Here is a 12,895-nt window from a genome sequence, read left to right on the forward strand (position 1 = left end):
TGCTCATCATTTTAATGAAATATTAGTCATCAAAAGAAAGAATTTAAGTGTTGCTGCAAAAACATTGAGGCCTAAAATCCCAAAGCTCTGCTTGTTTACATCTTTGTTCAACATGTTGTTGCTGATGAAAATAATATAATGTTATAATACATACCATGCAAGAAGAAGATGTTTTGCTCTCGTCTCCGTCCCCTCGAGTCGCTCCAAGACTCTTTTTTCTCTAAGCGACGCTTACGAAAAACTTTTTCCACATAAAGGAACAAGACTTCCAAGTGAAGTCGAACAGAAAAGAATCGTGTTCGTCCGAGTCTGAAGTCGATACGCCGATGAATAGTGCATGAGTGTTGAACCCGAGACTGGTAACTATGACTAGAGGCTGCTGAGAGACGTCACTGTGAGCAGAGGCTACAAGAGGAACAAAAGAAAATATGACTTTTCATCAATCATAAATCCTCCTTTGAGATGAAAAGCCAACCGGCTACATTTAGAGATTAGATTTGACTTTATTCTTCATTTCTTGAAGCAGCAGCAAAACATTTTTTTACAAATATAAAATGAAAAAAATAAAAAATTTAATTAAAATTAATTAAAATTAAAAAAATTAAATTAAATAAAAATAGCAGGGCATATTAAATTTAATAGAATTTAAATAATAAAGTAAATGAAAATGTAAAAAATAAAATAAAAATGAAAGTGATAAAATAAAAATAAAAGTGAAAAATTTAAATTTAAATCAGAGGGGTAAAATAAAAATGAAAGTGAAAAATTAAAATTAAAGTGACAAAATAAAAAATTAAAGTGCAAAGGACAATGGAATTAATTTAGCTGAGAAATGGTATGGTGACCACGCACAACTCTGCTAAAAGAGCCTCATCTCAACTCCTAATGAATAGAGTATAAAACTATTAGGCATGCTGCAAAGTGAAGAGAAACACACATTAAATGTCCCATCTTGTCATTTGTGACATCTGTCGTCGTGGATATTAAAACAGCACTGGGAAAACATAGCATATGATGCGTTTACCCACATCAAAAGGCAGCGGGACCCGTTACGTTGCATTATTTCGTTCATAACCTCTGATGAAGTCCAAGTCATCGTCTCATCAATAACGCATGCGGCCGGCCTGTAAGCCATACGTCAAAGTCTAAAGTTGCTGGTATCCGATGAAACTTGGCTCTCAATTATTTAAGCGCTTCAGTCAGGGTTGCATGCGGCATCCTAGGTATCACTGTTCAGAACAAAAATAAATAGATTTAGCTCGGAGGGAAACATCTTGTCATTATTATCAAATCACGACAATATCTGCACGTTTCACCCCATTTCAGAGAAGTTTTGAGCTTTTAGTGGATGTGAAGCGAACCGAAATGTCACAATTCAGTTTATTATTGTATATAGCCCCAAAAAAAAAAATCACAAATTACAAATTCGCCTCAGAGGGCTTTACAATCTGTACACGTGCGACATCCCTGACCTTTGACCTCACGTCGGATCAGGAAAAAAACGTTTCCTTCCTTCCCGCTCACCCTGGAAGTGTGTGTGACACTCTCAGTGACATGAACCTCACCACCGCGTTGAGGGAGCCGGCCCTTAATTACACGACTCGACACACCGGCTACGAGGAGTTGAGGAGATCCTCGTTTCTCCCTCAGGACGTGTCAGCAACCGTGCACGGTTACCGGTTACCGGTTGACCCCCCCCCCCCCCCTCCCACCCCCGCGGTCTGATGTACTGACCTCAGCCTGGGGTGCATGTCGTCATCTTCTTTTAAAAACACTCTGAAGTTCACTTCTGCCAGAAAAAAATGCCACGGTTGACTTTTCCGCTGTGATAAAAGAACATAAAAGTATTTCCTTTGATTTAAATGCCCAATATTTATTTATATCAGCAGAGATTATCTTGGAAATAAGAAAAAACTAAGTGAGTTCTTACATGTATTTTGTGCTGAACATTTAGTTGATGAATATGCACGAGCGAGCAAACCAAGCCCTTAAATTGACACCTTGGACAACGTCGTGTAGGGTGAACCACAGAATGACTTGATACCACACAATGCAATCTTATCCCATGTGGGCACCGGGTCCAGAGGACATTTTCTTTTTCTTTCTTCGAGCTGTTGCTCGTGGACCGGTTATCCCCCATCTTTGTTTGTGCTCCGGTGACTCTGCGGGTGTAGAGTTTCTCAGCGACTGTTCCTCTCAAAACTCTCGGTCGGTGACACACAGCCAGAGGCCGTTGTTATTGTTATTATTGTTATGAAGAGCGCTGGATCTTAGTAGATAAGTCAGAGGTGAAAGGTCAGCTTCCCTTTAACGTGTTGTTATCAGGGGATTGTAAATAACAACACGTTATTTTGGTCAGTTATGGTTCTAGATGTCGTGTTATTTGATCCCATAGAGACTCAACTGTGGAGCCAAGAGAGCGGATGTTGATGTATGACGTCATTACAGACTTCACCAAAAGCAGTTATTAGTTTCTTACTCTGGGAAAAACTACAGTATCTCTGAGCTATATCTCACATACACACACACACACACACTAAATAACTCCTCTTTTTGGCTGGCACTTGTCTTTTTTAGGGGATTTTTTAATATATATATTTTTTTTATCAGTAGGCTAATGAAAGTATCAATTATTAGAATATATTCCCTATATTAAAATATCGAAATACACTGAATACAGGAAATGATGATTAAAATAAACACGAGCATCCGCTTCTGTTTTCTGATTTCTTCTTTTGAATATGGATTAAACTTTATAAAATAGAAACCTCATATTTGATAAAGCCTAAAGGTCCATCTACTAGATGTTGGTGTATTTCAGCTCTGACCAGCTGGTGGCGCTGCAGGAACACTCACGGTATCCTCCTCTGGGGACCATGAATGTCCGACCACATTTTCATGCAAATCCATCCTTCCAAAAAATTTCAGAACATTTTGAGAAGATTTTTAGATTTTCCTGAACATAAAAAGAGAATTTTTGACCCTAAATGAAACATAAAATATTAGTAAAAAAAAAAGAAAAAAAAAAAAAGAAAGGTTTCCTTATGTGAATGCAGCTGAAGCTGATTTCAGCTCCACATAGAAAGACCTCCATCTGGTGGTCGTTCCATTTCATTCATCAGGAAGGAAATCGTGGGATTAAAAAAAAAAAAAAAAAACACATCACATGTTCTCCTCGTCCGTGGAGAACACCGACTCCATCAGAGGAGGTTAATGTGAAAGCGATGTATGTCACTGAATATTATATACCACGGTCGTCATGGTAATCATTCATGGCTCTCATCTGTCTCCAGGATATACGCCGCAAAACCTTTTTTTTGGGCCACCATCCATCCATCCAGGGAGCCGGCAGAGTGGTGGGGGCAATTAAAGTGACACAGCGATATCATGTGAAAGTAAAGCAGAGCAGCTCACAAGGGGGACATCTTTAAAAAAAAAATATATATATATATATATATATATATATATATATATATATATATATATATATATATAGCCTTTAACGAGACAGGAGTCCACATCTTTTGGGGGGGAGAGCCTTTGATTCATCTCTGAGCCACGGGTCGGATGTCACTGGATGCGTTGTTTTCATGCTTTTCCTCTCTTGTTGATTTGCAAAGGCGCGAGCAGCTGATGCAGAGGGCAGCTCTCTGCACAGGAGACTCAGAGAGCGAGGACCCCGAAGGCATCTTGAAATAGAAATTCAAAAAGAGGAGGAGGAGGAGGAGGAGGAGGAGAGAGAGAGAGAGAGAGAGAGAGGAGAAGGAGGAGGAGGTTTTAGAGGCAGAGCGTTGGTATGCCAGGCTCAAAACCTAGCATGGCTGTGCAGGAGAAACACAGTGACACCCCTCCATCGCAGGGTTCTACTCGTACCACCGAGAGCCAGAAGAAGAGGAATGCATCTGATGGAGCAGGAGGTGAGTGTAGCGCTGTTGTGTCACAATGTAAATACGATGTCATCCGTGGTGCTCGCAGACATCAAAACAAGCCTCTTCCTTCATGGAGAGGAAAGCCAGAATGGCTGAAGATCATCTGACCATCTATTGATGACGCATGAATGTAATGTACACGTTCCTTCTTTCATAAATCCTTCTGTAACTGCGCATGTGAAACCATAAACACGAGGACATCAGGTGGCATCTGATGCACACATAGCACGACCAGCAAGCCGGGAGGATAAAAATGTGCTTTTATGAAAATGCTCTTCGGTGTTTTTCTCTCTATGCTTTGACCTATTTAGTTGTTTGTTTCATTTCCATGACGACTTATCAGGTGCTGCCATATTCTCTTAACCCCCCCCCCCACCCCCCACCCCCCGAGGCCATCCCAGTCCTCAATAGCCACTATTCGGGACCATTTGTTCAGGCTGATTCGTTTTTTTTTTTGCTTACGCAACAGAACAGAAACGCCATCTGTTGTACCAAAAGATGCATTTACAGATAGTAGAAACTCCCAAAATATCAAAGAAAAGCTACTTTCTATTTTACCCAATAACATGCCCCCCCCCCCCCCTCACTTTTAGACAATGACGGTTCCATCAAACCAAAGAGAGCCTCCTCTTCGGTCCACAAGGCGGCCCAGATCTGCAACGCAGGTTTGATACAACTCTCACATTCGTCCTTTCACCAGGCCGCCGTCATAGCATGAGGATACCGGATTATGACTCGATTTTGGGTTTTAATGTGTAATATAACTGCATATCGATGTAATTCATAGTGGCCAACGGACCGAATATTGACGAGAGGCTGAAAGCAGCACGGGAACGAAGAGAGGAGCACCAGAAGCTGCTCGGTATGCGAATGCATTGTCCTCAAAGTTGAACATGCATATAACTGAGTACTCTATTTATACTGGTACCCCCCCCCCCCCAGCCTCTCGGGAGCAGGGCCGATTGGAGCGGGAGCAGCGGGCCCGGCGGTACCACGAGCAACAGCTGCAGGAGCGTAAAGACAAACTCCTGAACCAGAGGCTGAAGGAGGAGAGGAAGAGGGCCGCCGTGGAGGAGAAGCGCAAGCACAAGCTGAAGGAGGAGAAAGTGAGAATATAAAAAAGAAGCTTTCCAGGCCCTGGGTTCAACATCCCTGACCTTTGACCTCACGTCAGATCAGGAAGGCATTTAGAGTGTTGACGATTGTTTCTTCTCTGAATTAAGGAGCGATATGAATGTGCAGTGCGTAGGACGGTGGAGAAGAGCCAAAGGGTCCAACAGAGCCTCAGTCTGAACTCAAGAGGAAGGAAACTCACCAAGAACAGTAAGCAGAGACAAATGGGCTTTCCTTTTTTCACTCCATCACCACCACAACACCATACTTAACATTATATATCTGCTCTTGTAACATCTCGGAAGTGCCTTATCTTTGTGTTTGTGTGCCGCACTTTAAAAAAACAAACAAACAAAAAAAACCTCTCCACTGATCGATATGCCAGCGCCACGTCGCTCGCCTCTGACATCATGGGAGAGGAACCTGGTCAGTCGCCTGCTAACCCCCACGTGCTCTTACCTGGCCAGGAGCAAGAGTGCTGCTTGTCAGTCGGGAGAAGAAGGTACTCACTCCCATGATATAGAGAACTCATGCTTCAGGTGTTACGGCAATGCTAATTAATTCATTAACTGTGGTGCATTTGTACAGAGAGCCGACTACTACAACTAACCCGCTGCTCATTTTCCTCTCTGCTTCACAATTCCATCACTGTTTCCGATCCATTTTGTGCGTATTTCACTCCAATTTCCCCAAAATTAATCCCCCCGGTCTCAGTTGTCCACATTTGTCGCCGTGCAGTTTCATTCCACTCCATGACTCCCACCACCACCACCACCATCACCACCATCACCGCCCCTCACAAACCCCAGCACCACATGCCATCTGCCCCCCCGCGTCCCAACAGCAGCCGGCGCAGAAGCGCCGATACGCCGCAGGTAAATTACAGCTGCTCCTTTTTAGGATCACCCAGCTGTTTACATTATGGGGGGGGGGGGGGGGAAACTATTCTGATATTTCTTCTTTGTTGTTGTTGTTGTTGTTGTTTTTTAGGTCAAAGCGGCGAGACAGCAAGGCGCCCGCGAGAAGAACTCAAACGCCAGACCCCCTGCCGTCACCACCGCCGTGAAACCAGCCAAGGTCAAACCGAGCAGAACGACCTCCCCGTCGCCCGAACGGTAATGTTGAAACATCCGCTTTGCATTCACGACGCGCGCGATCTGAACAAAAGTGGGTCATCGGCTCTCTTCTTTCCGGGTCTCCAAAGGAACCCCCGGAGGTCAACCAGCAGGCACTCGGCCCCGCTGCTGCAGCTGGAGCTCCCGTCGGTCCCCGAGGAAGACGTCGCCCTTTGTAGCTCGGCCCTCTCCCCCGGTAACTCGAGGCCCGTCGGGACGCCGGCTCGAGGTCGCCCGGAGAAAACGGGGGATGAAAATCCACCACCTAAAACAGGAGAGGGACACGGAAGTAAGCGAGAGGGATGCTTGAATAAAGTGCTGTATTTTTAAAAAAGATAAAAGATGCATTGAGGTTAATAATGCTTCTCTTCGGGGTCCTCCCCCTACAGCTCCGCAGCCTCCTGAAGTCATGTGCGGACCTTCAGCCGGGACGACAGACCCAGGGGAGGCGTCACGTCTCCTGGCAGAAAAAAGGAGAGAGGCCCGACTTCAACGCGAGGGAGAGGAGCGAGAGCGCCTGCGGAGAGAGGAGGCCGAAAGGTAACCACGGCAACCTGCGTTGCAAGACATCGAGACTGTCGCACCGCGAGTTCACGATGATCACGGGGACATGAAATGTATCGAATTTATGAATGTCCAGGCGGAGTCGCGAAGAGCTGGAGCGCAAGAGGGCCGACGAGCGAGCGCGACAGCAGGCCGAGGCTCGGCGTCTCGTCGAGGAGAAGACGAAGAGGGAGGAAGAGGAGCAGAGGAGGGCCGAGGAGGAGCGGGCCGAGGCCACGAGGGAAGCCGCCCTGCTGCAGCGACAGGTACGAGATGCATGAGGGCGTTTGAAGAGGGTGACCTCATCCACGTGGCGAGGCCTCGCGGATGCTTTTTATCTTTTTAATCACTGTTTTCCCTGTTCATCCAGAGAGAGGAGGAACAAGCCAAAGAGAGGGTCAAAGCAGAGCAGCTGAAACAAGAGCGAGAAACACTCGCCCGGAAGGAGGAGGCAGCGCGCCAAGCAAGAAAAAAGGTTTCTAAATAGTCCGATTTATAATCTGAAAGGTTAATACCTATAACTGCACACAACAATGTGACATCTGTGTTCATAACAAACATCGTATATTTAAAGCTCCGTCCGGTTCACAGAGCTGTGTTCTCTTTCATAGAGACTTGAGGAGATCATGCGGAGAACCAGAAGGACAGATTCTCCAGATACGGTTAGATTTGCTGTTCATTTTTATTTATTTTTAAAAGTACATCGCCCCTGGGCTCGTATGCTGCACATCCAGTATCCACTAATGATTAACCAGCTCCCACTCCTAATAGTTCATCATCCTTTTTCTTCTTCTTTTAAACACAGAAATCTGCTCCGGCGAGCATTTTGCCAAATGAAGTCCAACCAAAGGAAAACACGCAGCCCGTGCACAACGGCGCCGTGGAGGTGGCCGTCAAGCCGCCGGCGGGGACGAAGACCTCGCAGCTGGAGCTGAACCACGAGGAGGACGTGGTACCCGTGGTGGCCTTCAAAGAACGCAGGTCCCTCAGGACCCTCACGGGCCTGGAGGAAATCCAGAGCCACCAACGAGCGGGTGAGGCCGATCACCGGAGATTAATCAAACACCCAGAACTTTGATCTCCGGCTAGTGGCTCTTCAGAAGTCAGGCCCCTTATAGACCTGGACACTTGCAGACCTGGTCCATCTGAATGAGCTGAATGCTGCAAGCTCCAAGCAGCCACGTCAGGGTAAACAGGTGTACTGGATCAAATGAGTCACGGTCCTGTTCTATTGAGCCAGATTGCACAAACTAAATAGAATAGGGCCATAATTAACGTGATTAAATACACCTACGTTTACCCTGCAGTGACATGTCAACAAAGGGCATATTATCATTGCAACATTTATATATATATATACATATATATGCCGGTCAGTATTCAAAGCCAAAGAAAGGTCATCGTCATACTTGCCCTGTATGTACAGTTTCCGACCGCACGTGTTCTTCTCATCTCTTAAGCCTTATCTGAAACATGTTATTTAATATCTCTCTTTTTGTGCATTCTTCAGAGGTCATCTGAGAACCTGCAGCCGGACGCTCACACACACACTTTCGTCGGAGAGCCGTCGGGGTTCCTCGGCGACGCACAGGAGGAGCGCTGCATGCCCTTAAAGAGCACGTGAGAGCACGCGGCCTCGCCTCTGGCCGAGGGCGTCAGCCGCCGGTCACTTTTCTGTGTGTAACGCGCGGCACGACTATCGTCCACGTTGTTTCTTTCTTTCTTTGGTGCAGCCGGTTTCTGAACTAATAAGGAAGATTTAAAAAAAAAAGAAAAACAGTAGAGTCATGGTAGTTTGCTGTGTTGTGAAACACTAGGAATAGCCATTCTAACAATCGCTACATATGTTAGCCGATGCTTTTGGCTTATTCAGGATTTTTCTTGCAACCCAAGCACTTTTCCTTCCTCAGTTTTGTGGCTGTGGAATTTTTTGCGCCGCGAAGCGAAGACTGCATATAGGTCGTCGGTTAAAAGTTTATGTCGATTCTTATCATCTTTTTTCCCTTTTGATTTTGTGAAGTATAGCAATCACATATTTCAAAGCTGCTAAGGAACTTAGTTTCCAAAGACTTTGCTTCAGCTGTGTGAGTGTTTGTTTTAGAGATTACGACGCACAAAACCTTTACGGTGCTGACGGCAGGCTTTGTTTCATCCATTATATCACTTTTAAAGCAAAAGTCCAGGCGTAGAGGTTAAGAGAGTTTATTATAATAAAAAGCTTATAAAAACAAATGTATCCGATCATCAATATTTGATCCTATAGTTTAAGTATTGCTCATAACTATCACGTGTTAAACTGTATGCCATATTTCATTAAAGTTGACACTATGTCGCATCTCTGCCTCGTTGTTCCACTTAATTTGTCGCCCGTGAACATTTGAAATGAAATAAAAAAGAAAGTGCTGCTCGTCCATAACGTGCACGAGTGTAATAATCCCCGTGATGCACATCGCTCGTCTGTTGAAGGATGAGGGGAAAGTCACGGGTGGACAGAAGATGGAGAAAGAGGCTTGATCATCTGCAGCAGCCGCCTGGTTTCTTCCGTCTGCGCGTGCACCTCCCGGAGGAGAGCCTCCAGCTCGCTGCCGGCCAGCAGGGAGGAGAAGCCTCCATCTGCAGGAGGAAGAAGACGGCTCACAACTCACGACCTGTTTGCTCGGAGACGTCGAGTACGACGAGATCATGACGCGGACCTTTCTCGAGGTTCGATACTGTCACTATGGCGAGATGCTGCAACTTCACATCTTTGTTTTTGAGGAACACCGAGAGGAACTCCATCACGGTGACGTAGTGAGGTCTCAGCATCCGGACCGTCTCCTCTGGGGGGGGGGGGGGGGGGGGGAGTATGTAAACACTATTTAATAATACAGGAATAAGCTGGTTTTCCTATGTAGAAAAGAATACTTCCACGCCACCGTACGGGTCATTTCTAGCGAGCCGATGATGGCCGCACTGTCGTGGGACAACTCGGGCTTTTGGGTTTGTCCGGACATCTTCACAAGTCTCGAAACGTGCTCCGATGTTATCGTCGCCGACAAGTTAGACTTGAGTGGATCTGAAACGGGGACACGTTGTGAATGATATTCATATAAGAAAGGGGGGGGGGATGTTATCATGTACACACACACACACACACACACACACACACAGGCCGGATCCATCCCTCACCCCAGGTCATGAGGTGATGCAAGCAGGACGTCACATGCAGCGAGGTCTCGTCCGACAGCGACGGGGACGACAGGAGCCCGAGGAGAGCCGGTAAACACAGACTCTCCGTCGCAGCCTAGATAACCACGACGACGGGATTAATGCACAAACATGTTTGACTACGCGCATGTTGACGTGAAGCCTTCGCGTGTACCTGCTGACCCGCGCTGGAGACGCACAGGTCGCTGACGATCTTGCAGCTGTGTGCGATTGTGACAGATGTTTGATGACGAAGCAGCTGACCGATGTCATCCAACAGACCCTCGCTCACGAGGACGTCCTGGAACACAAATATGATCAATATTAAGATGTGAACAGAGCAGTTGCTTCATATCTACAGTCACATTTGTACATCTAAAAAAGGAAAACGAATGGCCCAATAGTTTAATAAATCAGTTTTTTCAAAGACTTTCCAGCTGTTTCACATTTACGAATAGTTACCGAGTCATAACTCCATTATTGTTATGATCTGTGTAGGGAACCCGTACATTGTTTGGTGGGTGTGCCGACAGTGTGGAAAGTAGTGTGACGGCTGATTCTCTCCACACGGGAGAAGACTTCTTCAGCAGCGCCTTCAGGGGCAACACACAGTCGAGCTCCATCAGCTGCTCCTGGATCAGCACTACGCACACACACACACACACACACACACACACACACACACACACACACACACAAAAATGACAAACAGCATCTGCTTCGGGGACGGCATCAATCTCTGGCTTCATTGTTTATAATTACCGTTCTTCGAGAGAGTTCGTAGGCATCTGCACGCTCGAGTTGAATTCTGGAAAAGAGAGAAATTAAATCAAACATCGTCCGATGCTTGACCTTCAAACTCAAGCTGTGGCGGTTACCTTTTGCACGGAGGAAGACACGAGAGTCAGGAGAGACTTTAATAAGAAGTGTCCCCCGATGCTCAGCAACTTTGGGTGATGGTCCCGAACAGCGGCGATGTTGCACAGAGCGGCGCAGCTGTAAAACTGAACCTCTGAATCCGAGGACTGCAGCAGGAGCACCAGGACGGGAACGGCTCCCACGTCACACAAGATCCTCGTCGAACAATCTGGGGCAACAAAAAAATAAGGCGTCTATGTCGTCTTAAATCAAATAAATCACAGTCAGAACACGTGCACATTGAGATTGAGAGGAGAGGGTCCCACCTGACTGTGTGAGGTGTAACAGAGCCCAGGTGGCGTTCTGTTGCACCCGCGGCTCGTAGGACTTGGCTAACGCCAACAGTGGCATGACGCCATCCACCGTGACAGCTTCACTCTTTGATTCTATGGATGAGAAAGAAAGAAAAAAAACCTCCATAATGCTGTAATCCTGTAAATAAAGGAGGATCTTCTCTTCTCTCTTTTGTGTGCTCAGCTGATTCCAGACTGAAATACAACGCTATGTCGTGTCTCTGCAGACTTTTTTGGGGGCGAATAAGACCGGAATAAAGACGACGCAGAAAGATATTTTATGAAGCGCTTTGTTTCTAAAGTTTCTGACCATCTTATGCTCTGATTATTATTCCCATATGCCTTGCAGTAAAAAAAAATCTCATACAGCATGTGTGGCAGTGTGCAGAAATGACACGGACAAAATACGTCTATCTTCACGGGACGGGAAAAAAAATACACAAATATATTGTTTTCAAATATGTCGTTTCTGTTTTCTGTCCTTTATCAATGAAATTATTGACTGTAACCTGAGGAAGCCAGCAAGGTGACGCAGGCACACGAGTGACACCGAGCGGTGGCGTCCCCCGACCGGAACAGCTCCAGTAAGGGCACCAGCATCCCCATTTCAATCACCAACTCTCTGCACACTGAAATCAGAATGCACGGACCAGTAATTATGACCATGAGGAGAGTTTTGAAGGATTGTGATTCAAAAGTCAAAGACGATTCTTATCTCTTACCGTTATTCTTGGCTAACAGATTAACTAAGGAGAGAGTTGTAGTCTTTTGCACGTCGAGGTCAGCTGATAACAGTAAGGCCATGACGGGCTCCAGGAAGGCCTCTGGTAAAGGAGATTTCACTGAAACGCACAAAGCAAACAAAAAAATATGGAATTGGGTGAAGAAGCGGACTTTGAGGAGTTCGTTTTTTTTTTGTGTCGATCTCAAAGTTAAACGCAATCTTAATTAGATGTCACTCTCAAAAGTGAAAAATATGTGTTTAAATGAGATAACCCACCTGTACGTTTATGCAAAATGGAGTATGTGGTTACACTTTGCATACAACCGGATCTTCCTGTTACTAAAAGTAATACTTCACATGAACCGTTGCTTCGGTACTGTGGGATATCACATATGAAATCTATTTGTCACGTCTTCAAACTGACACGAGAGCAAACACACACAGGGAGGGGAATTGTCTGCCAGCCCTGGACCAGTCCTACTCGTTGGAGGGGTTATATCCCGAAGGTCAGAGATATGAGACACACAAAGTGCAAACAATAGGGTCGTTCTTTGCAATCCGTTGGATTTCTTCACTCACAATGATGACTGACATGTAAATAATACACGGCTGCAGTAGTTTGTAGATCGGCGTCGTCCGAGGATGCAAGTCTGCTCAGCGTGCGCAGACTCTCCTGATTAAGGAGTTGATTTTCATCATCTGAGAAAAAAAAAGAAAACAAGATACACAAGGATGACTATTCCCTAAAAAAAAAATCCAAATATTTAATTAAGTTATAAATACACTGTTGATGTATTGTCTGCCTTTTTTCCAACATGGGAGACTTCTCACAAACAACAGTGCTGTCTCCAACAAAGGAAATGAATGGCTGCATTGTTCCTACCACACAGCAGGTGGAGAGAGAACTTCCTCCTCAGGAAACTGCTCTCCGGGGTATTCCTGAAGCAGGTGCACTGAGAAAGTTCCCTGAAAACGTCCCTGAGTTTTCGCTCGAACTCTCTGCACACCTTCCTCAAAGAAAGGAACAATTCATTCAGCAGACGGGAGCAATTTTCACAAAAGCCAGAAGCCATG

At 45.7% G+C, this 12,895-nt stretch overlaps 2 protein-coding genes across 2 annotated transcripts; one reads left to right on the forward strand and one right to left on the reverse strand.

The window, feature by feature from the left end:
• The first annotated feature begins 3,796 nt into the window (after window positions 1-3,796).
• Window positions 3,797-7,877, forward strand: map7a (microtubule-associated protein 7a). Its single transcript, XM_034563647.1, has 14 exons — window positions 3,797-3,917; window positions 4,523-4,594; window positions 4,717-4,791; window positions 4,872-5,035; window positions 5,153-5,252; window positions 5,428-5,544; window positions 5,781-5,917; window positions 6,033-6,157; window positions 6,247-6,472; window positions 6,510-6,697; window positions 6,798-6,966; window positions 7,071-7,175; window positions 7,312-7,362; window positions 7,506-7,877. The coding sequence occupies exons 1-14, from the start codon at window positions 3,797-3,799 to the stop codon at window positions 7,776-7,778; spliced, it is 1,923 nt and encodes a 640-aa protein (XP_034419538.1). The 3' UTR covers window positions 7,779-7,877.
• Window positions 7,878-8,648: 771 nt separating this feature from the next.
• Window positions 8,649-12,894, reverse strand: LOC117751694 (vacuolar protein 8-like). Its single transcript, XM_034563648.1, has 13 exons — window positions 12,705-12,894; window positions 12,401-12,520; window positions 11,820-11,939; window positions 11,607-11,726; window positions 11,071-11,190; window positions 10,765-10,973; window positions 10,649-10,694; window positions 10,396-10,529; window positions 10,062-10,187; window positions 9,869-9,983; window positions 9,621-9,755; window positions 9,394-9,519; window positions 8,649-9,313 (listed from the first exon to the last, which is right to left on the reverse strand). Exons 1-13 carry the CDS (start codon window positions 12,892-12,894, stop codon window positions 9,180-9,182), a joined length of 1,695 nt encoding a protein of 564 aa, XP_034419539.1. The 3' UTR covers window positions 8,649-9,179.
• Between the last annotated feature and the right edge of the window lies 1 nt (window position 12,895).

This window comes from Cyclopterus lumpus, chromosome 22 (genome assembly GCF_009769545.1).
Source record: "Cyclopterus lumpus isolate fCycLum1 chromosome 22, fCycLum1.pri, whole genome shotgun sequence".
Classification (NCBI taxonomy): domain Eukaryota; kingdom Metazoa; phylum Chordata; class Actinopteri; order Perciformes; family Cyclopteridae; genus Cyclopterus; species Cyclopterus lumpus.

Coding starts and splice junctions, on each gene's coding strand:
- map7a (XM_034563647.1), top strand. CDS start 3,797: ATGCCAGGCTCAAAACCTAGCATGGCTGTGCAGGAGAAACACAGTGAC. Junction 3,918..4,522: donor TGCATCTGATGGAGCAGGAG/GTGAGTGTAGCG, acceptor CCTCACTTTTAG/ACAATGACGGTTCCATCAAA. Junction 5,253..5,427: donor AAGGAAACTCACCAAGAACA/GTAAGCAGAGAC, acceptor TCGATATGCCAG/CGCCACGTCGCTCGCCTCTG.
- LOC117751694 (XM_034563648.1), bottom strand. CDS start 12,894: ATGGCTTCTGGCTTTTGTGAAAATTGCTCCCGTCTGCTGAATGAATTG. Junction 11,727..11,819: donor TCTGTTAGCCAAGAATAACG/GTAAGAGATAAG, acceptor TTCTGATTTCAG/TGTGCAGAGAGTTGGTGATT. Junction 10,188..10,395: donor CGGCACACCCACCAAACAAT/GTACGGGTTCCC, acceptor TTTGTGTTCCAG/GACGTCCTCGTGAGCGAGGG.